Below are 22,288 nucleotides of genomic sequence, written 5' to 3' on the forward strand. Positions count from 1 at the left end.
GCTTAGTTAGGAAGGGGAAAAAAGATTATGACAGAAAATTGGCAGGGAACATAAAAACTGACCGTAAAAGCTTTTATAGATATGTGAAAAGAAAAAGATTGCTTAAGAAAAATGTAGGTCCCCTACAGACATTAAGAGGTGAATTGATTATGGGGAGCAAAGACATAGCAGACCAATTGAATAACTACTTTGGTTCTGTCTTCACTAAGGAGGACATAAATAATCTTCTGGAAATAGTAGAGGACAAAGGGTCCAATGAGATGGAGGAACTGAGGGAAATGCATGTTAGTAGGGAAGTGATGTTAGGTAAATTGAAGGGATTAAAGGCAGATAAATCCCCAGGGCCAGATGGTCTGCATTCCACAGTGCTTAAGGAAGTAGCCCAAGAAATAGTGGATGCATTAGTGATAATTTTTCAAAAGTCCTTAGATTCTAGACTAGTTCCTGAGGATTGGAGGGTGGCTAATGTAACCCCACTTTTTAAAAAAGGAGAGAGAGAGAAACCGGGGAATTATAGACTGGTTAGCCTAACATCGGTGGTGGGGAAAATGCTAGAGTCAGTTATCAAAGATGTGATAACAGCACATTTGGAAAGCGGTGAAATCATCGGACAAAGTCAGCATGGATTTGTGAAAGGAAAATCATGTCTGACGAATCTCATAGAATTTTTTGAGGATGTAACTAGTAGAGTGGATAGGGGAGAACCAGTGGATGTGGTATATTTGGATTTTCAAAAGGCTTTTGACAAGGTCCCACACAGGAGATTAGTGTACAAACTTAAAGCACACAGTATTGGGGGTAAGGTATTGATGTGGATAGAGAATTATTTGGCAGACAGGAAACAAAGAGTGGGAATAAACGGGACCTTTTCAGAATGGCAGGCAGTGACTAGTGGGGTACCGCAAGGCTCAGTGCTGGGACCCCAGTTGTTTACAATATATATTAATGACTTGGATGAGGGAATTAAATGCAGCATCTCAAGTTTGCGGATGACACAAAGCTGGGCGGCAGTGTTAGCTGTGAGGAGGATGCTAAGAGGATGCAGGGTGACTTGGATAGGTTAGGTGAGTGACCAAATTCATGGTAGATGCAATTTAATGTAGATAAATGTGAGGTTATCCACTTTTGTGGCAACAACAGGAAAACAGATTATTATCTGAATGGTGGCCAATTAGGAAAAGGGGAGGTGCAACGAGACCTGAGTGTCATTATACACCAGTCATTGAAGGTGGGCATGCCAGTACAGCAGGCGGTGAAAAAGGCGAATGGTATGCTGGCATTTATAGCAAGAGGATTCGAGTACAGGAGCAGGGAGGTACTACTGCAGTTGTACAAGGCCTTGGTGAGACCACACCTGGAGTATTGTGTGCAGTTTTGGTCCCCTAATCTGAGGAAAGACATCCTTGCCATAGAGGGAGTACAAAGAAGGTTCACCAGCTTGATTCCTGGGATGGCAGGATTTTCATATGATGAAAGACTGGATCAACTAGGCTTATACTCGTTGAAATTTAGAAGATTGAGGGGGGATAATATTGAAACGTATAAAATCCTAAAGGGATTGGACAGGCTAGATGCAGGAAGATTGTTCCTGATATTGGGGAAGCCCAGAAGGAGGGGTCTCAGTTTGAGGATAAAGGGCAAGCCTTTTAGGACTGAGATGTGGAAAAACTTCTTCCCACAGAGAGTGGTGAATTTGTCGAATTCTCTGCCACAGGAAACAGTTGAGGCCAGTTCATTGTTTATATTTAAGAGGGAGTTAGATATGGCCCTTGTGGCTAAAGGGCTCAGGGGGTAGGGAGGGAAGGCTGGTACAGGGTTCTGAGTTGGATGATCAGCCATGATCATACTGAATGGCGGTGCAGGCTCGAAGGGCCGAATGGCCTACTCTGCACCTGTTTTCTGTGTTTTCTATGTTTATGTTAGTATCAATTATGATATCCATGAGATATTTAACAGGTATGACTTGTATTTAACAGTGTATTACAAACATGAAAAATGCTGCAGATGCTGGAAATCCAAAGCAACAAACAGAACGCTGGAGAAACTCAGCAGATCAAGCAGCATCTATGGAACAGAGTAAAGGATGTTTCGGCCTGAAACATTAACTGTTTACCCTTTTCCATAGATGCTGCCTAACGTACTGAGTTCCTCCAGTGTTCTGTGTGTGTTGCATTCAACTGCTTATTAAATGATTTTAGGATGCTTGGTCCATAAAAATACACCATTAATAGTAGCAAGCCAAACTTAATCTTACATTGATCTCCATTTTAACTGTAGCCCTTCGGCTTTATTCAATATTCATCGACACTCTTCCCTGCAAAACTCTATTAATGTCATTGCAGAATCACAAACTGTCCTGTTATCCACAGATTTTTTAGGGAAAGAATTCCAGGTTTCTGCCAACATTGGTATGAAATTTCTCTTTCCAGTTTTGCTAAAGAATGATATTGGTTTGTATTTATTCATGCAATCACTCTGTGTGTTAGCAGACAATGCCTCCTGTCCTCACTGAGGAACAAATTCTCTGTATCTTAACAACTTAATAACTAAACTATGTTGGATTTCAATGAGGTATTGTTCAGAAGTGTTCTATTTTTAACCTGTCCTTATGAACTTATCTGTTATTTTTTATCCTAAGTTTCATTGTACTTACACCATTTTCCACAGCCTTGGTTTATTAGGGACATGGGATGTCCAGACTTGATTGCAATGAACATGAGGTTCATTAGGGATATGGGATGTCGGCCTTGATTGCCATGAACATGAGGTTTGTAGGGACATGGGATGTGAGGAAGCAGAGTTTTATCGCAGTAGCTGCATGAAAGGTCAAATGGCCTAACAGAATTTTATTTGTTTTTGTAGTAGTTTGCTCTTGACTCTTCAAGAAACTCCTACCTGGTGCAAATCATTGAATGATGCAACTTCAAAGCTCTGCAATTGATTCACTGATGTACATAAGAGAGAGCAAAATAAAGGGGGCCATTTGGCTTTCTTCTCTCAAGATGCCATCCTTGTTCTCTTCAAGAAATAAAATCATATGATACTGAAAATTCTCAGCAGGGCCAGACAGCATCTAGGAAAAGAGGATCAGTTAATGCTCCAGCTCCAGAATAAAGGGAAAACATTTTAGTCTTCAGGGGAATAAAAGGTGGGGGAATGATGGGTTGGACAAAGGAAGTGTCTCTGATGGATGAAGCCAAATGAGTTAATCATAAACACAAGAGATTCTGCATGTGCTGGAATTCTAGAGCAACACATACAAAATGCTGGAGGGACCCAGCAAGTCCGGCAGCATCTTTGGAAAAGAACTAACAGTTAAGGTTTTGGGCTGACACCCTTCTTCAGGACTGAAAAGGAAGGGGAAAGATACCAGAATAGATTAATGTAGCAGTTATGAGTCAGTTATGATCAAATTATACCTTTTATCAACATCACTTGGTTCGGGACATGCTTCACAGGATAGACTATACTAAATGGGAAAAAAACTGAGACAGAAAAGATCAGTTACTGAACATGAAAGAAAAGTCAGATGCTAAAGTAGGAGATTTCAAAATAGAGTTCAGAAGATTGCAATGTGCTCAGATGGAAGACAAAATGTTGTTGCTGAAGCTTGTATTAACCTCATTGTGACAGTGCAAGAAGCCACAGACCAACAGCTCAAAATTGAGATGCTGAATAAATGTCATGAGTACCCAGGGGTCACTGCTGTGGACTAGTGGCATGTGCTGCATCTGCATAACCTCTGCAGGTACACAAACATCTTTAGGAATTATGTTGGAGAAATAGCGTAATAGCTCTTTTCAAATCTACCTAATACTTAATAAATAGAAAAGACATTTCAAAAAATGTGCCAGTATTATAGATGTTTCCAAGGATTATGTTAATATTTAAGGGTGCCTGTAGCTAAAATGTCAATGTTTACAGGGATATTTAAGAAGTTTGACTGAATTTACTGTAGAGGCCATGTAATTATTTCCCGTCTGTCTGTGTTGCCTGTGTTTTATTTTGGATTTCAGTAATTTGTCACGTGTTGGGGTGTGGTAGAAGTAAAGCCATTAGTTTAGTTAGAGATAGAGACTAAGCAGAGGTTGAATATTTTTTATTGACCGCTTATTTCACTTTTTACACTAATTATGCTTGTTTCATTAGCTTTTAAAGCAATATAAGGTCATTTGGCTTTGCTGGTTTTGTAATAAAGAATTGAATGTACCTTTTCTCGATTTGGAACTTAGTTGTTTGGAGGTGGCTCACACAGTGTCATTTCCTTCACTCAGTCTCTCAGCAGTTTTGGTTGTTTTTCAAATAGCCGCTACATTTACAGAGATCGTCAGTGAATGGGGCAGTATTTGCACTGGTCTCCAGGGAATGCTGCAGTATTTGTGAGCTGCCTAGGGAGTGTCAGTATTTCCAAGAATCTCGAAGGAGTGTGTCAGTATTTATGCAGTTCTCCTATGAATGTGTTATACATATAGAGAACATTTTCCAGGGGATGTATTGGTATTTGCCGAGATTTTCAGGGAGTGGGTCAGTATTTTGGGGGATCTCCGGAAACTGTGGCATTGTGTATAGAGATCTTCAGGCAATTTGTCTGCATTTGTGTTGATTTTCAAAGAGTATTTCAATATTAACAGTAATATCCAGGGAATATGTAAGTATATACTGAAAAATCCATTTAATATGTTAGTATTTACATAGGTCGCCTTTCAAAGTGTCAGTATTTATAGAGCCCTTATTTACAGGACTCTTCAGGGAGTCTGTCAATATTCACAGTGGTCTTCAGGAGTTTGTCATTACTTATAGATGGTTTCCTGAAAGGTATATTTTGATTTACAGGAGGATTTCTTGTTTTCAGATTTTCCCCAGTGTTTTAACCATCTTTTTAATGTTCCTTCATTAAAATTCAGAAATTGTTTAATCATGAAATTACTAATAAGTGATTCTTACTTTAGCTGCCAAATGTGATTCAGTAAGAACAGTAAGCTCCTTTATAGAATAAAAAAATGAAACATCTTGGAGACAATGGGAGGAACACAATGGATTAGCCAGTGTTTAGTTTACACCAGATAGAGTAGCCATTGAAATGAGGTTGTGCTCCAGGTGATAAGCAGAATGAATGTCAAGTCAAGTCAAGTCAAGTTGCTTTTTATTGTCATTTCGACCATAAACTGCTGGTACTGCGCACAGTAAAAACAAAACAACGTTGCTCCAGGACGCTGCTGCTACATGGAACAACACAAAACTACAGTAGACTAAGTGAGACAATACAAGGCTACACTAGGCTACCTAAGACAACACAAAAACTACACTAGACTACAGACCTACACAGGACTACATAAAGTGCACAAAACACTGCAGGGCAGTACAATAATTAATAAACAAGACAACAGGCACAGTAGAGGACAAATTACAATATAATAATAAATGATGTAGATGTCAGTCTAGACTCTGGGTATTAAGGAGTGTGATGCCTTGGGGGAAGAAACTGTTGCACAGTCTGGTTGTGAGAGCCCGAATGCTTTGGTACCTTTTGCCAGATGGCAGGAGGGAGAAGAGTTTGTATGAGGGGTGCGTGGGGTCCTTCACAATGCTGTTGGCTTTACGGATGCAGCATGTAGTGTAAATATCTGTAATAGCAGGAAGAGAGACCCCAATGATCTTCTCAGCTGACCTCACTATCCACTGCAGGGTCTTGCGATCCGAGACGGTGAAATTTCCGAACCAGGCAGTGATGCAGCTGCTCAGGATGCTCTCGATACATCCTCTGTATTGAATGTGGGGCGGATGGGGGGGTGGGAGATGAACTTTTCTCAGCCTTTGCAGAAAGTAGAGATGCTGCTGGACTTTCTTGGCTATGGAGCTGGTGCTGAGGGACAAGGTGAGATTCTCCACCAGGTGAATACCAAGAAATTTGGTGCTCTTAACGATCTCAACGGAGGAGCCGTCAATGTTCAGCAGAGAATGGTCGCTCCGTGCTCTCCTGAAGTCAACAAACATCTGTTTTGTTTTGTTCACATTCAGAGACAGGTTGTTGGCTCTGCACCAGTCCGTTAGCCGCTGCACCTCCTCTCTGTATGCTGACTCATCGTTCTTGCTAATGAGACTGACCGCGGTTGTGTCATCGGTGAACTTGATGATGTGGTTCCAGCTGTGTGTTGCAGCACAGTTGTGAGTCAGCAGAGTGAACAGTAGTGCACTGAGAACAACCCTGGGGGGCCCTGTGCATTCCGAATGGGGTCAATTTTAGGATTATTTTAACAATATTAGTATTTTATGTTACTAATTTTGTGATTTATGATTATTTTAACAATGTTACATTTGAAAATAAATGTTGATTTATGGGAATAATGTTTCAATGTGTATAGGCAACAGGTAAACCTACAGGAGGGTAATGAGTAGGAAGAGATAGTCGCACACTAGACTAAAACACTAATTACTAATCTTTAGATATGGTACAATATGATGCTATGTTGATGAAGCATTTCACAAGCAACATTATCCTAAGAACAGTGCACTCTTGGCTGGAGCTGTTGTGTTGAAATCTAGAACTTGGGGAAGGAAGAATTAAAATGAAAAGGATTGTCACACTCAAAAAAAAAGACTTACAGGCAGTGGATTCAAGAAACTTATGAGGACTGACCCAGTTTTTATTCTCTGCTTTAGTGGTCTGATGAGCAATGTACATCCCACGTTATGCCAAGAGATTTTCAGATTTCGCAAACGCAGCGTCAGCTGAAAGAGAACCTGTACAAAACCATCATTAATTACTTTGACAAGGGAAAGGTGAGTGTAAGTGCTTGTGCTTGAACCTTCCCTGAGCAGGACAAGTCATTCTGTTTAATTTAAAATTTGTAACCGTGAGGAATGTTATTGCTGCAAAATGAATCACACCCTCATCTTGGACACACAGTCTCAAACCCATGTCCTCTCAGGTTGAGGGGAGGGGCATTGAAGTTGGGCTGGGTCTTCAAGCTTTAACATTAAGCAACATCCTATGTTACATGGATATGTTCTATATTTCACTTCTAACAATGTGGCTGTTGTGAATGTAAACAGAAGCAGTTTCTTACGAAGCCTTCATCAATACGGGGACCTGGATTGAAAATGTGCTCTTTAATATTGAACAGGGAACTATATTGGACTTGCCCTTGCTCTACCAGTGATGTTGTTTCCACAAGTGCTTGTTTTGTGCAAGTAGCCTCAAGTATTTTATAATGATGGCCACAGCAACACAAAATTATTGCAAAACAAAACAGTCTGGTTTATTCATCTTCTTTTGCGGAGTGAAGTTGCTGCTGACACAGTGGTGACACAGTTTGTACTGCTGCCTCGTGACTCTGGGGAGCCAAGTTTGATCCTAGCCTTTGGAACAGTCTGTGGGGAGATGAGACATAATCCCTATGATAGCAACACACATCAAAGTTGCTGGTGAAAGCAGCAGGTCAGGCAGCATCTCTAGGAAGAGGTACAGTCAACGTTTCAGGCCGAGACCCTTCGTCAGGACTAACTGAAGGAAGAGTTAGTAAGAGATTTGAAAGTGGGAGGGGGAGGGGGAGATCCAAAATGATAGGAGAAGACAGGAGGGGGAGGGATGGAGCCAAGAGCTGGACAGGTGATTGGCAAAGGATATGAGAGGATCATGGGACAGGAGGTCCGGGGAGAAAGACAAGCGGGGGGGAACCCAGAGGATGGGCAAGGGGTATAGTCAGAGGGACAGAGGGAGAAAAAGGAGAGTGAGAGAAAGAATGTGTGTATAAAAGTAAATAACGGAAGGAGTATGAGGGGGAGGTGGGGCATTAGCGGAAGTTAGAGAAGTCAACATGCATGCCATCAGGTTGGAGGCTACCCAGACGGAATATAAGGTGTTATTCCTCCAACCTGAGTGTGGCTTCATCTTTACAGTAGCGGAGGCCGTGGATAGACATGTCAGAATGGGAATGGGATGTGGAATTAAAATGTGTGGCCACTGGGAGATCCTGCTTTCTCTGGCGGACAGAGCGTAGGTGTTCAGCAAGGCAGTCTCCTAGTCTGCGTCGGGTCTCGCCAATATATAGAAGGCCACATCGGGAGCACCGGACGCAGTATATCACCCCAGCCGACTCACAGGTGAAGTGTCGCCTCACCTGGAAGGACTGTCTGGGGCCCTGAATGGTATTAAGGGAGAAAGTGTAAGGGAATGTGTAACACTTGTTCTGCTTACAAGGATAAGTGCCAGGAGGGAGATCAGTGGGGAGGGATGGGGAGGAACGAATGGACAAGGGAGTCGCGTAGGGAGCGATCCCTGTGCAAAGCAGAGAGATGAGGGGAGGGAAAGATGTGCTTAGTGGTGGGATCCCACTGGAGGTGGCGGAAGTTACGGTGAATAATATGTTGGACCTGGAGGCTGGTGGGTGGTAGGTGAGGACAAGGGGAACCCTATTCCTAGTGGGGTGGCGGGAGGATGGAGTGAGAGCAGATGTACGTGAAATGGGAGAGATGCGTTTGAGAGCCGAGTTGATACTGGAGGAAGGGAAGCCCCTTTCTTTAAAACAGAAGGACATCTCCCTCGTCCTGGAATGAAAAGCCTCATCCTGAGAGCAGATGCGGTGGAGACGGAGGAATTGCGAGAAGGGGATGGCATTTTTGCAAGAGACAGGGTGAGAAGAGGAATAGTCCAGATAGCTGTGAGAGTCAGTAGGCTTATAGTAGACATCAGTGGATAAGCTGTCTCAAGAGACAGAGACAGAAAGATCTAGAAAGGGGAGGGAGGTGTCAGAAATGGACCAGGTAAACTTGAGGGCAGAGTGAAAGTTGGAGGTAAAGTTAATAAAGTCAACGAGCTCAGCATGCGTGCAGGAAGCAGCGCCAATGCAGTCGTCGATGTAGCGAAGGAAAAGTGGGGGACAGATACCAGAATAGGTATTGTTCCACAAAGCCAACAAAAAGGCAAGCATAGCTAGGACCCATACGGGTGCCCATAGCTACACCTTTAGTTTGGAGGAAGTGGGAGGAGCCAAAGGAGAAATTATTAAGAGTAAGGACTAATTCGCTAGACAGAGCAGAGTGGTGGTAGAGGGGAACTGATTAGGTCTGGAATCCAAAAAGAAGCGGAGAGCTTTGAGACCTTCCTGATGGGGGATGGAAGTATATAGGGACTGAACATCCATGGTGAAAATAAAGCAGTGGGGGCCAGGGAACTTAAAATCATCGAAAAGTTTAAGAGCGTGAGAAGTGTCACAAACATAGGTAGGAAGGGATTGAACAAGGGGGGATAAAACTGTGTTGAGGTATGCAGAAACGAGTTTGGTGGGGCAGGAGCAAGCTGAGACAATAGGTCTGCCAGGACGGGCAGGTTTGTGGATCTTGGGTAGGAGGTAGAAACGGGAAGTGCGAGGTGTGGGAACTATAAGGTTGGTAGCAGTGGATGGGAGATCCCCTGTTGTTTGCATTTTTAAAATCCCTATGATAGCGTTGGTTTTCCCAGGTTTCCTGCCAAATTTTATCAGGTTTTCCCATGGTTGCCTGTTGTAAATTATCCCCAGTTTAAGAGAGTATGAGGAAAGTCAATCAGGGTTTCATGTGACAGAATAAGTCACAGGAAAGTAAATGGGGGAAGAGGATTGATAGGCTGTTTTAAAACCTGGTGAAGACTCAAAGGGGCAATTAGTCGCCTTTTGGGTTGTAAGAAAATGTGAATTTTGCAGTCCTTTCCTTGTTTGGCCTCAACTTCAGAACCACAAATGCAGTTTTCTTTTAAGTGCCCTCTGAAAATGGGTATTCAGTTAAAAGATATCCAGGGATAGATAATAAATGCTGGCATTTTGAGAATGTCGCGACTGCAAAAAAAAGAATATAACCAAAAAAACTGTTTGCTGGCCTCAGTTGAGCTTACAGTCAGTTTCTTCATTCAGATGTCTAGCAGGGTGGAAGACATGCCCCTGTATTCTTCACTGTGACTAACGCACACACAAATAATTTAAGTTATGTCTTTACTATGAACATTTTAAAGGAAACAAAGACATTTTGTTCCTCTGGAGATTTTCCTTTAAGGCCTTATCAAGTCCAAAAATTAATTGTTTTTATTAGTTATAGTGGCAGCCATTTGATTTACAAAAGGCAGTCAGAAAAATTGCTTTAGTGTAATATACTAAATTGTGGAAGGTTATCAAGAATACAAGAGAACTTAACAGCTCTTCTTCAAGTAGGACCATGGGATGTTGGTTTAGTGTCTGACCTGAAGGACTGTCGGGCAGTGGACGCAGTGACCTTTTCAGTGTTGCTGTACCCTCAGAATGGATAAGCCATTTGCACAGGGAGCACTGCTCTTGAGGTTCTGGTATGACTATGCTACTAATCAGACAAACTGAAAGTGAAACTCTACCTGCTTTTGTTCATTTCATGGAAATGCTTCTGTTTTTATAAGCAATCTTGCTATTCTGTTTCTATTTATTTTTTCCATGTTGCTTGTTATCAGTTTATATACAGTCTCTCTATTCATTGTTGTATCCTCCACATGAGATAGGAAAGGAGAGTAGAAATTTCTGGTTGGGTCTATGGGGGTGAGTTAATTCCCCAAACTGTTGACGTAGCTAAAAGAGACACAAGCCATTCACTAGGTGGAGAAGACAAAGCAAAAAAAAGAAGGAAAATTTAATAAGGCAGGCTTTGGGACCCAATCTGCACCAATCTTGATACAATTGAGGACCAAACATATGCCAATCAGGATGGCTAAGACAATTTTGCCAACATATGCCAGCCAGCATGGGTGATACATTTCTGGACAAAACATATGGTTAATACAATCTTGCACCTGACATGTGCCTGCAAATAAGAGTGATACAATTCTGTGCCCAGCATGTGCCAGTCAGCATGAGTGATGCAATTAGGACTCTCGGCAGTAATTTCAACTTGATCTAAGCACTAAGGACTACTAGTCTTGGCAGCCATGACCTTGCATACACGTGAAAATGCAACGCATATAGTCAACCAATAAATCCATCTTTGCAGTTACAGTCATGGGAAACCTTTCAGGCCAAAAAATATATGGACAGGCCAAAGCAACAAATTACTAAGCTATCATTACAAAAATTGAAAGCAATAAAAAATAAGAAAAAATCTTGGAAGAGTCATCTCAACAATCTCAGAACCCAAATGAGTCAATTAAAAATGGTTGCAGTGCGATCACTTAAAATTTGCATTCAATTCAGCAACCAAGTTATAAATCAGTAAGGTCTCACGAAGTGTAATCAGGTGATGATAAGATAACCTAGTTTTAATGACGTGTATTGAGAGATGAATATTGATCAGTGTACCAGGGAGATTTCCTTCTCCCTTTTCTTGTTTTTTTCCTATTGTTATTTTAGTGCTTTGGGAGCCTTTATACCTCCTTCAGGGGGCAGTTATGGCCATAGTTAAGCACAGAACATAGAACAGTAGAGCACAACACAGGCTCTTTCTCCCATGATATCTACTCCAAACATAATGCCAAATTGCACTAAGTATCTAAGGAGATACAAGAGACTGCAAATGCTAGAATCCGGAGCAACACACAAACTGCTGGAGTAACTCAACGGGTCAGGCAGCATCTATGGAGGGAAATAGACAGACAACATGTTGGGTCAAGATGATTTATCTGGAAGCAGATCCTTTATCAGAATGTTGATATGCAAGTAAAGTGCCTTTACCTGCAACTTTGAACTTTCTTTTCCTTCCATTGATTCTGCCTGAGCTGTTCAGGTTTTCCTGTGCATTGCATGTAAAGTAGATTTCTTCAGTGTCCATGAACAAATGTACATGAAATTTCTTCAGCTAGGTTTAACATTTAAGACAAGTCTGGATAGGTACATGGATGGTAGGGATATGGAGGGCTGTGGTGCCAGTGCGGGTTGATGGGAGGAGGAGGCAGTTTAAAAGGTTTCGGCATGGACTAGGTGGGCCGAAGGACCTGTTTCTGTGCTGTGCTTTTCTATGACTAGATCTAGATCTTCTCAATCCTTGCATATTCATTTGTCTTTCTAACAGCCTCATAAACACCACTTGTGTATCTTCTTCCGTCTCTACCACTGTTAGCCTGTTCCAAACACTCTGTTAAAAACTTGTGCCACACATCTCCTTTGAACTCAGTTTACATACATGTCCTCTAGTACTTGGCATTTCGACTGGGAAAAAGGTTTTGACTGTCCATCCTGTATAAGCTGTCATCATTTTAGATCATCTTATATCAGGTCTCCTCTCAGTCTTGAATGCTCCAGAGGAAACAATTCAACATGTCCAACCTCTCCTTATAGTTTATACTCTCTAATCCAGGCAGCATGCTAGTAAACCTCTTCTGCTCCCTTTCCTAAGCCTCCACATCCTCCCTCCAATGGGTGATGAGAATTGTGCACAATACTCCAAGTTCAGACTAACCAATGTTTTATCGAGCTCCGACATGACTCCCTTACTCTTATACTCAATGCCCCTTGTTTCATATCACCTCTGAAAGACATCACCTCCTGTAGGGCATCATTCCATTGGTCATCAGCACTCTGAAGTGATAGCTTGTGGTTTTGGAATTACCTCTTCCATCTCCTGGTTTCTTGTGCTCTCTTCAAGTCTTTACTATATATCTCCAACTATCTCCCAGCCTGCCCAAAACAGATATTGGCAGGGAGTTCTCTTTTTCCACTGCCCTGCTCACTGTAAGGGACTCTTCCTCAACTGAGATACAACTAATCTCCACAAAATGAAGAGCTGTTTCACAACTTACAAAATGAGAATGAGTTGTAGAATCACAATGCTAGACATTGTACATCCCAAAATCCACTTTTAATTTGAAAGTAGGCTCTTCATTAGTTAGATGTATGTTCAGTCCCAAATATATGAGGTGAAAAGATAGAGCAAAAGTGGTAAGAGGAAGTGGAATGGTTTACTAACGTATACACCCACCAGTCCTCCATTAAATTACTCTACCTGAAATGGTCACAGCTCAGAGACCTCTTGCTAATGAGACTGCTTCTCTTTTAGATGTGGGAGGAAGCCTTGAACCTCTGCAAAGAGCTGGCAGAACAGTTTGAAATGGAAATTTTTGACTACGAGCTTCTCAGCCAGAATCTGGTAAGTTTCCATGAGCAGCCTGCTGTGACAAAATGCTTCAAGATGCCAATTCTCAAGCTGTCAGTTCCAAAATATTTTTAAAAGCTCTAAAGAATGTTTCTCTGGAATCCATTGGCTGCCAGATATATGTTAGGTGCATATATTTCCCTCATCAACTTTCTTGCCTTTTGTTCTTTCCATAATCACTGAACGGTGCAGCAGAGTCTGCTAATTCCTTGAGGGGATTGTGTTGGTATCCACTGTAGCAGACACCAAGGATGTTAGTGCAACCTGAAACACAGCCTTGCTTCATTGTAACAGTATGATCAGTGAATACAGCTGCAGGCCCAATTACATTTTTCTGGGATAGAATTTCCACACAAGTGTGATGATCATGTGGACCAGAGGTGGTTCCCAGGCACAGTGAAAGAGAAATATGTCCTTAATATTTTGTGGGAAAACTAAGCCCTTTGATTACTACTTCTCCCTGCTCAGGGCTAATTGGATGTTGAAGGCTAGTTTCTGCAACATCTCACCTTAGTATAATGCCCCACAAGTCAGGCTAAACAGTGAGCAGACTGTTTCGATATTTAAAGGGATAGTTCTCCACTGCCTTCATCCTTTCAAAGCACTGATGTAAGAATTTAGCAAAAGGGACTCAATGTCAGTCACTTTGCCTTCAACAAGACCATGGGTGACATTTACTTGAATTCCAATTCATCTACACTTCCTCCTTTTCAACGCTTTGCTGTACTAAGATATAGTCTTTAAGAGCACTCTACTACAGAGATATGCAGAGAGCTGGAGTAGGCTTAAAAAGTTTACCTTGTTCTGGATGAGCACATTTACTTCCATTGTCCTGACCTCACTATTCAGAGATGAAAGGTGAGGGGCTGAAGAAGAAGGGATCTGATAGGAGAGGAGAGTGGACCAAAGGGAAAGGGAAGGAGGAGGGGATCCAGGGGAAGTAACAGGTAGAAGAAGTAAAAGGTCAGAGTGGGGAACTGAGGAGGTGGGAGTGGGGGGAATGTATTTACTGGAAGGAGAAATCAATATTCATGCCATCAGGTTGCAGGGTACCCAGACAGAATACAAGGTGTTGCTCTTCACCCTAAGGGTGGTCACATCTTCACACAAACAGAGGCCATTGAGCGACATGCTGGAATGGGAATGCAAGTGGGAATTATAGTGCTTGGCCACTGGGAAACCCCGCTTGTGGCAGGTGGTACAGAGGTGCTCAACAAAACAGTCTCAACAATAGTTTGGTTAGACATAAAAGTCTGACATTCACAATGTAACTAAAGTGCTGAGTATTTAGAAAAATTATAAGGATAAAAGCATATTGCTCACAATGTTATACTTATTTCTTCATAAATAACTGACATCTTTGCTTGTCAACCCACAGAAACAGCAAGCCACGTTCTACGAAAACATCATGAAAATCTTACGGCCAACTCCCGATTACTTTGCTGTTGGTTTTTATGGTCGTGGTTTCCCACTATTCCTCAGGGTGAGTCTTTGATTTCAGAATTTTGGGAATCAGAATGGACATATGGTGTTGTGTAAATTCATCAAGCAAAGATGGGCAAGAGTGATGAACGGGGAAAGGTATTTGCATGATGGTCTAAGACATACAGTTTAAGCTTGCCAGTATTTAGATGGGTAAAAACTTTGGCTCATTTAGTACTGGGTGTTGGAGCTTCACCTTTTAATGATTTGAGGAACCATTAAGTGAACTAATGATGAAACAACATAAACAATTTCTGCAGAAAGTCTGGATTTCCAGCATCTGCAGAATCACTTGTGTTAATGGTGAGACAGAGATGACGGGCAACAATGCACACATAGAACCTGAGAGGGTTTCAGATGAGTAACAGCAAGAAGGTGAGAAATTTCAGAGAGTCAAAGTTAGATTTTGGGAAAACTTTGGAGGTAATGTTATGGGATCTTGAAGAGAAGGCATTGTGGTTCATTGTCTGACTATGATGAATAGGTAAACAGAGAAACAGGTGAGTGTGAACCCAATCAGCTGAACAGGGGGGCAAAGCATTACAGGTGAGCAGAGCAGTCAGTTACAACAAGGGCTACAAATGGCAGGCACCCCAAAATGAATAACTTTAGTACTCTATAGATATGGGAAACTTAATGATAGGGTTCACAGGGAGGATGAATATAGATCTGGAAGCAAAACACTTATTGAGACTATAGGGAGGAAAGGGAGCTCCATGCTGGAGGAACTCAACTGGTCAAGCAGCAAAGGAGGGGGGAAAAAGACTGTCGACCTTATGGGTCAAGATACTTCCTCTGGACTTGCAATGGGAGGTTAGACTCCAGCTATAATTTGATAGGTCCCGTGGATTATAAGTAATTTTCCTGAGAAAAAAATGATGTTGATGGCAGTAACAAGGTTGTGCCTGAAGAGAGAGAATTGGTAATATTATCAACTATTTGTGATGGACAGAGTGAAGGTGCATGATGAAGTAATCCCCCAATCTATGTCATCCTTTGCCACAATAGCAGGATATCCTGGTGACTGCCCATTTCAATTTGACTTCCCACTTCCAATTCAGTCCATGGCCTCCTTGACTGCTATGGTGTGCTACACCCAGATTGGAGAGCAATATCTCACATTCTGTGTGGGTAGACTGTAATCTGATGACATGAACATTGATTTCTCGAACTTCCAGTCATTTCTCACCCCACCTCTTTTTCCATTTTCCATTCTGGTTCCCGTCTCACTTCTTCTCTTCCCCGGCAATAATCTCCACCTGGTGCCCCTCCTCCTTTCGCTTCTTCCATGGTCCACTGTCCTTGCCTCTCAGATTACTTCTTCTTTAGCCCTTCACCTCTTCCACCTATCACCTCCCATTTTGTACTTCTACCACTCCGCCATCCACCCGCACTTCTCCCTCACCTGCTTTCACCTATCATCTGCCAACGTGCTCCTTCCCCAGCCCCTACCTTCTTATTCTAGCCTCTTCCTCCTCCCTTTCCAGTCCTAATGAAAGGCCTCAGTTCAATCGTAGACAGTTTCTCCCCCTCCATAGCTGCTGCCTGCCTTGCTGTCTTCCTCCACCACTTTGTGTGTGTTTCTGAAGAGTTGCAGCATCTGCAGAATCCCTTGTGTTTTATCCTCTGTCCTTTGGTCCACTGAGTCCATACCGAACAGCAAGTTCCCAATGATACTAATCCTGTGCTTAGACAGTTTTATTCTTCCCATATACTGCATCCATCAACATAACCTCTCACTTACACATTTAGGGGCAATTTACCGTGGCCAATTGATCTAACACTTGCAAATCTATGGAATGTATGTGGAAACTGGAGCACCTGAGGAAACCCACATTGTCCCAGAAGGATATACAGGCCCCACACGGGGAGTACCAGAGATCAGGACTGAAATTGATTGCTGGAGCTATGAGATGTCAGCTCCACTAACAGCACCACCGTGCTGCCTTAGTGTTGGTTCTCAGTATTCTTGATAACTTGCTAAAGAGTCTCCATCATCAGTCAACCCACTGAATCAAGATTTCTTCTGAAGTAACACACACGAAATGCTGGAGATCTCAGCTGGTCAGGCTGAGTGGACAATAGAGAGGCCGGGGTGGGAATTTTGTTCACTGGAAGGAGAAATTGATTTTCATACCATCAGGTTGGAGGCTACCCAAATGGTGTAGGCTACCCAAGGTGTTGTTCCTCCACCCTGAGGGTGGCCTCATCTTGGCACCAGAGGAGGCTACAGATCGACACATTGGTATGGGAATGGGAATCAGAATTACATCCTCCAAACCTGATGGTATGAATCTTAATTTCTTCTTCCAGTGAACAAAATTTCCTCTATTCCACACTCCGACCTTTTAGTTCCTCTCATCTGCCTATTACTTTCCTTTAGGTTCCCTCCTCTCTCCTTTTCTCCTATTGTCCATTCTCATCTCCTATCAGATTGTTTCTTCTCCGACTGTAACCTTTCCCATCCACCTGACTTCCCCTATCACGTTCCAGCTAGCTTCTTTCCCCTTCCCCCACCTTTTAATTCAGACATCTCCCCCCTTCCATCTCAGCCTTGAAGAAGGGTCTCAGCATGAAACATTGACTGTTTACTCTTTTCCATAGATGCTGCCTGACCTGCTGAGTTTCTCCAGCATTTTGTGTGTGTTGGTTTGGATTTCCAGCATCTGGAGACTTTCTTGTGTTTGTAAGATACATTCTGGATTCTTTTGAGACCACAACATCTGACTCATTCACTACACTCTGTGATACTCAGCTAGAACAAAGAAACTCTGATGTACGTTTGGAATTTATTAAATAAGTTTCCTCTAATTTATCATATATTAAACCAGTTCATGTCTTAGTGCTATAAATTTTCCACTGGGATATAAATGGGAAGCGATGCCTAAACTTACACTGATTTTGAAAATGTCTATCTGTAACTCTAATTTATCAACAAATATCATGGGAAAAATGTAAATATCAGAATAAGTATTCATAACCTCAGGAAAGGGCCACGTTAATGATGAAAATTAAATTTTCAAGCCATCTAACCAGTATTGACACACATTAGTGAGTAAAGAACCTGTTACTGGGAAAGTTTTCTAATTTTTATGTGAGTCATTCAGGAAACATAAAAATGTATTAACAGACAGACAATTGAGAACAGGCCTTGATATGGATAATTTTTAAAGTCACTTCCAAATATCACAATAAAATACCATGGAAAGTAACTTTGCTTCTTGATTGAGAATTCAATTTCCCAGATTATGAAGTGTGTCGAAAGGGTAGGGGAGGAAAAGAGCAAAAGAAATTATTTGGTGTTCAACGTTACAATGAGTAGAGAGAATATAGCTCAGGGGATACAACGATGGATGGTCTGTGATTGGAAAAGTGGATTTAGGGAGAATGTGACACAATATCCTCACAGCAATAGAATATATTCAGACAGATGATAGAAAGGCTGGAGACAAAGCAGAGTTATTTAGTGGGAATCTCTACTTTTCATATGAACCAGAAAGTGGGTGGGAGTTGGTGACCTAGAGATTCTGTCATGTAATGCAATGATTTAGTGTACAATATGATCAAATCTTTAAAATGCAGAAAAAAAACATGTGGGAGATGTTCAAAAATGAATTTAACTTGGCATGTTTCCAATACATCTCCCAAGGGAACAATTCTTACTTTGCAAATAAATCAGCCTTGCACATCACATAGATAAGACATATAACATGCAAAGAAAGTTGCATAAAAATTGTAAACTCTTTTATTGGGGAGTGAGAAAAGCAAAGGAGGTGAGAAAGTTACTGATACTGCAAGAAGGGAAGAAGAAAACCAACTTTAAGGAAAGCCTAGATGAACATGACCAAATTGCACTTACCGAGTCATAGAGCTTCACAGCATAGAAACATGCCCTTGACCGAAAGCTGACCATACTGGCGAAGTTGCTGAACTGAAGCAACCCTGGAATTGGCCATGTCATTCTAAATCTTTCCTGTTCATGTCCAATTTCCTTTCTAGTGTTGCAATTGTACCCATCTGTACCACTTCCTCTACCACTCTACCACTTCCTCTGTCATTCTTATTTTAGAAGAAGTAGAATAATGAGGGGAAATATCTGCTCTTTGAAAACAGAATGGAAACATTGCAAATGAAATCATGGAAATGAGAGTCTTGTTAATGAACTAGCATCAGAGTTTACAGTGGATAAGGTTCCATTTCAAGGAAACCAGTAATGGCTGCGGCTTATTAAAATTAAATTGTTGCAAAGCCTCACTAAAGTTGAGGTTCTGCAAGTCCATTCTGAACCTTATTGGCTGCAATGGGATATTCTGAACATCACACATCAGAAAACATACTATTTCATTTGAATTAACATATTGTAACATCAGCAGAATTTTAACAGGGCTTCAAGGGTTAAGTTACAAAGGTAGATCCATCAGGTTGGTATTTCTTGGAATTTAAAAGGTTAGAAGCTCATTCAGTGTTTATTTAAATTAATTAATTGAATAATTTGACCTGGAATTACTTGCTGACTACAGTTCTTTGCGGGAATGGGACCCACTCTCGGGGTTCCATAATCGGCCACTATTCGACATGCCAAAGGCTCGGCCTAAGATTTCGGCATAGATTCAGAAGCCTGGGGTCTCAAGGAACTGGAGACGGGCGGATCAAGGGTCGGTGTCGCCACAGGAGACCCGTGTGTCATTGGGGGAAGTCGGAACATCTGCTGTGTGCCTGGGGACCCGAGATCCTTGTGATCTTCAGGCACAGAGCTCGAAAAAAGCAACATAATGGACTTTTAACATCGTAAACCAGCAAGTTATTTGTTATGTCTCCCTGCTCACTGGAAAATGGAGTCATCTCTTTCTCCCTTATTAGGAGAGAGAGAGAGCCTGCAGCATGTCGAAATATCGAGTGAACAATGTAGTCTTTAGTGAACAATGCAAGTCTGTGTCTTTGCTATTGCTTTGCTCATGCTTGAGTGCTGGTAGTAGGTGCACTTTATTTTTGCCAGTGGGGAAGGGGGGGGTGGAATTGTTGCTTGCTGCTGCTTACACGCGGGAGGGAGGGGAGCTGGTGGGGGGGTGAATTTGGGGTTCTACCATTTAACTGTCGTTCATTCTTGGGGCACTCCTCTGTTTTTGTGGATGGTTGCGAAGAAAAAGCATTTCAGGATGTATATTGTATACATTTCTCTGACATTAGATTGTACCTTTGAAACTTTGAAATGCCTTCTGTTGATGGGAAGCCTGGTTATGTAGATCATAATCTTAAAATCAGAGCGAGGACATTATGTATAAAAGTTAGGAAGCTCGTTTTCATATAAAAAGGTCTGAATTTTGAAACTCTCTCCCAATTATCAGTAGATATCTGTTCAACTGGTATATTTATTTGGAGTTCCATTGATTTTGGCTAGCCAAAGATGCTAAAGGTCATGGAAAGAGGACAGCACTAGGAATGAGATAAAAGTTTGAGGGCTAAGTGGTCTATATGGATTCCTATAACCACAATCCGCACCTGAAGGCAAAAGTATTCTATAATTGAACACCTGTTTTGAATCAACTTAAGACCATAAGACCATAAGACAAAGGAGCAGAAGTCGGCCATTCGGCCCATCGAGTCTGCTCCGCTATTTTATCATGAGCTGATCCATTCTCCCATTTAGTCCCACTCCCCTGCCTTCTCACCATAACCTTTGATGCCCTGGCTACTCAGATACCTATCAATCTGACTTAAATACACCCAATGACTTGGCCTCCACTGCCGCCTGTGGCAACAAATTCTATAGATTCACCACCCACTGGCTAAAAAAATTTCTTCGCATTTCTGTTCTGAATGGGTGCCCTTCAATCCTTAAGTCATGACCTCTCGTACTAGACTCCCCCATCATGGGAAACAACTTTGCCACATCCACGCTGTCCATGCCTTTCAACATTCGAAATGTTTCTATGAGGTCTCCCCTCATTCTTCTAAACTCCAAGGAATACAGTCCAAGAGCAGACAAGCGTTCCTCATTTGTCAACCCTCTCACTCCCGGAATCATTCTAGTGAATCTTCTCTGTACCCTCTCCAATATCAGCACATCCTTTCTTAAATAAGGAGACCAAAACTGCCCACACTACTCCAAGTGAGGTCTCACCAGCGCCTTATGGAGCCTCAACATCACATCCCTGCTGCTATACTCTGTTCCTCTAGAAATGAATGCCAACATTGCATTCGCCTTCTTCACCACCGACTCAACCTGGAGGTTAACCTTAAGGGTATCCTGTACGAGGACTCCCAAGTCCCATTGCATCTCAGAACTTTGAATTCTCTCCCCAATTAAATAATAATCTGCCCATTTATTTCTTCTGCCAAAGTGCATAACCATACACTTTCCAACATTGTACTTCATTTGCCACTTCTTTGCCCATTCTTCCAATCTATCCAATTCTCTCTGCAGACTCTCTGTTTCCTCAGCACTACCGGCCCCTCCACCTATCTTTGTATCGTCAGCAAACTTAGCCACAAAGCCATCTATTCCATAATCCAAATCATTGATGTACAATGTAAAAAGAAGCAGTCCCAACACGGACCATTGTGGAACACCACTGGTAACCGGCAGCCAACCAGAATAGGACCCCTTTATTCCCACTCTCTGTTTCCTGCCAATCAGCCAACGCTCTATCCACGTATGTAACTTTCCCGTAATTCCATGGGCTCTTATCTTGTTAAGTAGCCTCATGTGTGGCACCTTGTCAAAGGCCTTCTGAAAATCCAAATATACAACATTCACTGCATCTCCCTTGTCTAGCCTACTTGTAATTTCCTCAAAAAATTATAATAGGTTTTTCAGGCAGGATTTTCCTTTAAGGAATCCATGCTGAGTTCTGCCTATCTTGTCATATGCCTCCAGGTACTCTGCAACTTAATAGTTTGTGTTACTCTTTAATCCAGGAGCTGAATAATGTGACACTCAGAGACTGATAATGCTGATATAAAAAGATTGAGGAAATTTGCAAGTAATGTAATTATGTTCCCAACATTTGAGCTTCCTGATGTTTTAATGTGCAATATTTGCTTTACATTGCTTATTGCATGTGTACCTTGGGATGCATTTTAACATCGTATCATTAGCAAAACGTATTAACTTATGAGAGGAGGTTAGCAGGCTGGAATGTGCAGAGGAAAGGAAGGCATTTAACATTAATGATTTAAAATCATGTGCTGGGCAAGTTGTAAATCATTTTTTAGGCTTTTTCTCTCTCATTCTTGTTGCAATTGGTAACTGTAAGTCCTGAACTCAAATCCACCCTCAAAGTGTTTAAGAGGCAGAATTTTCATAGCCACTCTAAGCTCATAGGGCAACTACTCGATGATCATAGAAATAGTGTTGCAGTTAGTCTACCTTTCTTGACTTCCTTGAGCATATATACTTGAAGAACTGCAAGCATATAAGGACACAGCTACACTGATGGAAGTGAGAGAGGCAAAGGAAAGTCCATTGTTAGAGAACAGAAAATGAAAACATTCTTTTGTTTTCTTACTTGTGTATCCTATGAACTTGTGGAGCAGCAGAACTTCCCAACATTCTACCGCTGACACTAACCGATGAAAAATGCTGTGGCAGTTTAGTTGCTTTGGACGTAATGGGTCAAGAGTAGACTTCACCCATCTGAGTACACAAGTTGCTGAAAAAGGTTATAAAATGCTTAAGGTTCACTTGTTTCTTCCTTTGCTAGTCCAGAGGATGGATTAAACCAGGAGT

General features: G+C 41.9%; 1 protein-coding gene across 1 annotated transcript in view; it reads left to right on the forward strand.

The window, feature by feature from the left end:
• Positions 1-22,288, forward strand: part of LOC140200352 (dedicator of cytokinesis protein 2-like) — a 699,328-nt gene that overhangs the window by 600,029 nt on the left and 77,011 nt on the right. The window contains exons 38-40 of the mRNA XM_072263559.1: positions 6,661-6,780; positions 12,982-13,071; positions 14,456-14,560. Coding sequence (XP_072119660.1) covers positions 6,661-6,780; positions 12,982-13,071; positions 14,456-14,560 — 315 coding nt within the window. The remainder of the gene's footprint in view (positions 1-6,660; positions 6,781-12,981; positions 13,072-14,455; positions 14,561-22,288) is intronic.

Source organism: Mobula birostris, chromosome 7, assembly GCF_030028105.1.
Source record: "Mobula birostris isolate sMobBir1 chromosome 7, sMobBir1.hap1, whole genome shotgun sequence".
NCBI classification, from domain to species: domain Eukaryota; kingdom Metazoa; phylum Chordata; class Chondrichthyes; order Myliobatiformes; family Myliobatidae; genus Mobula; species Mobula birostris.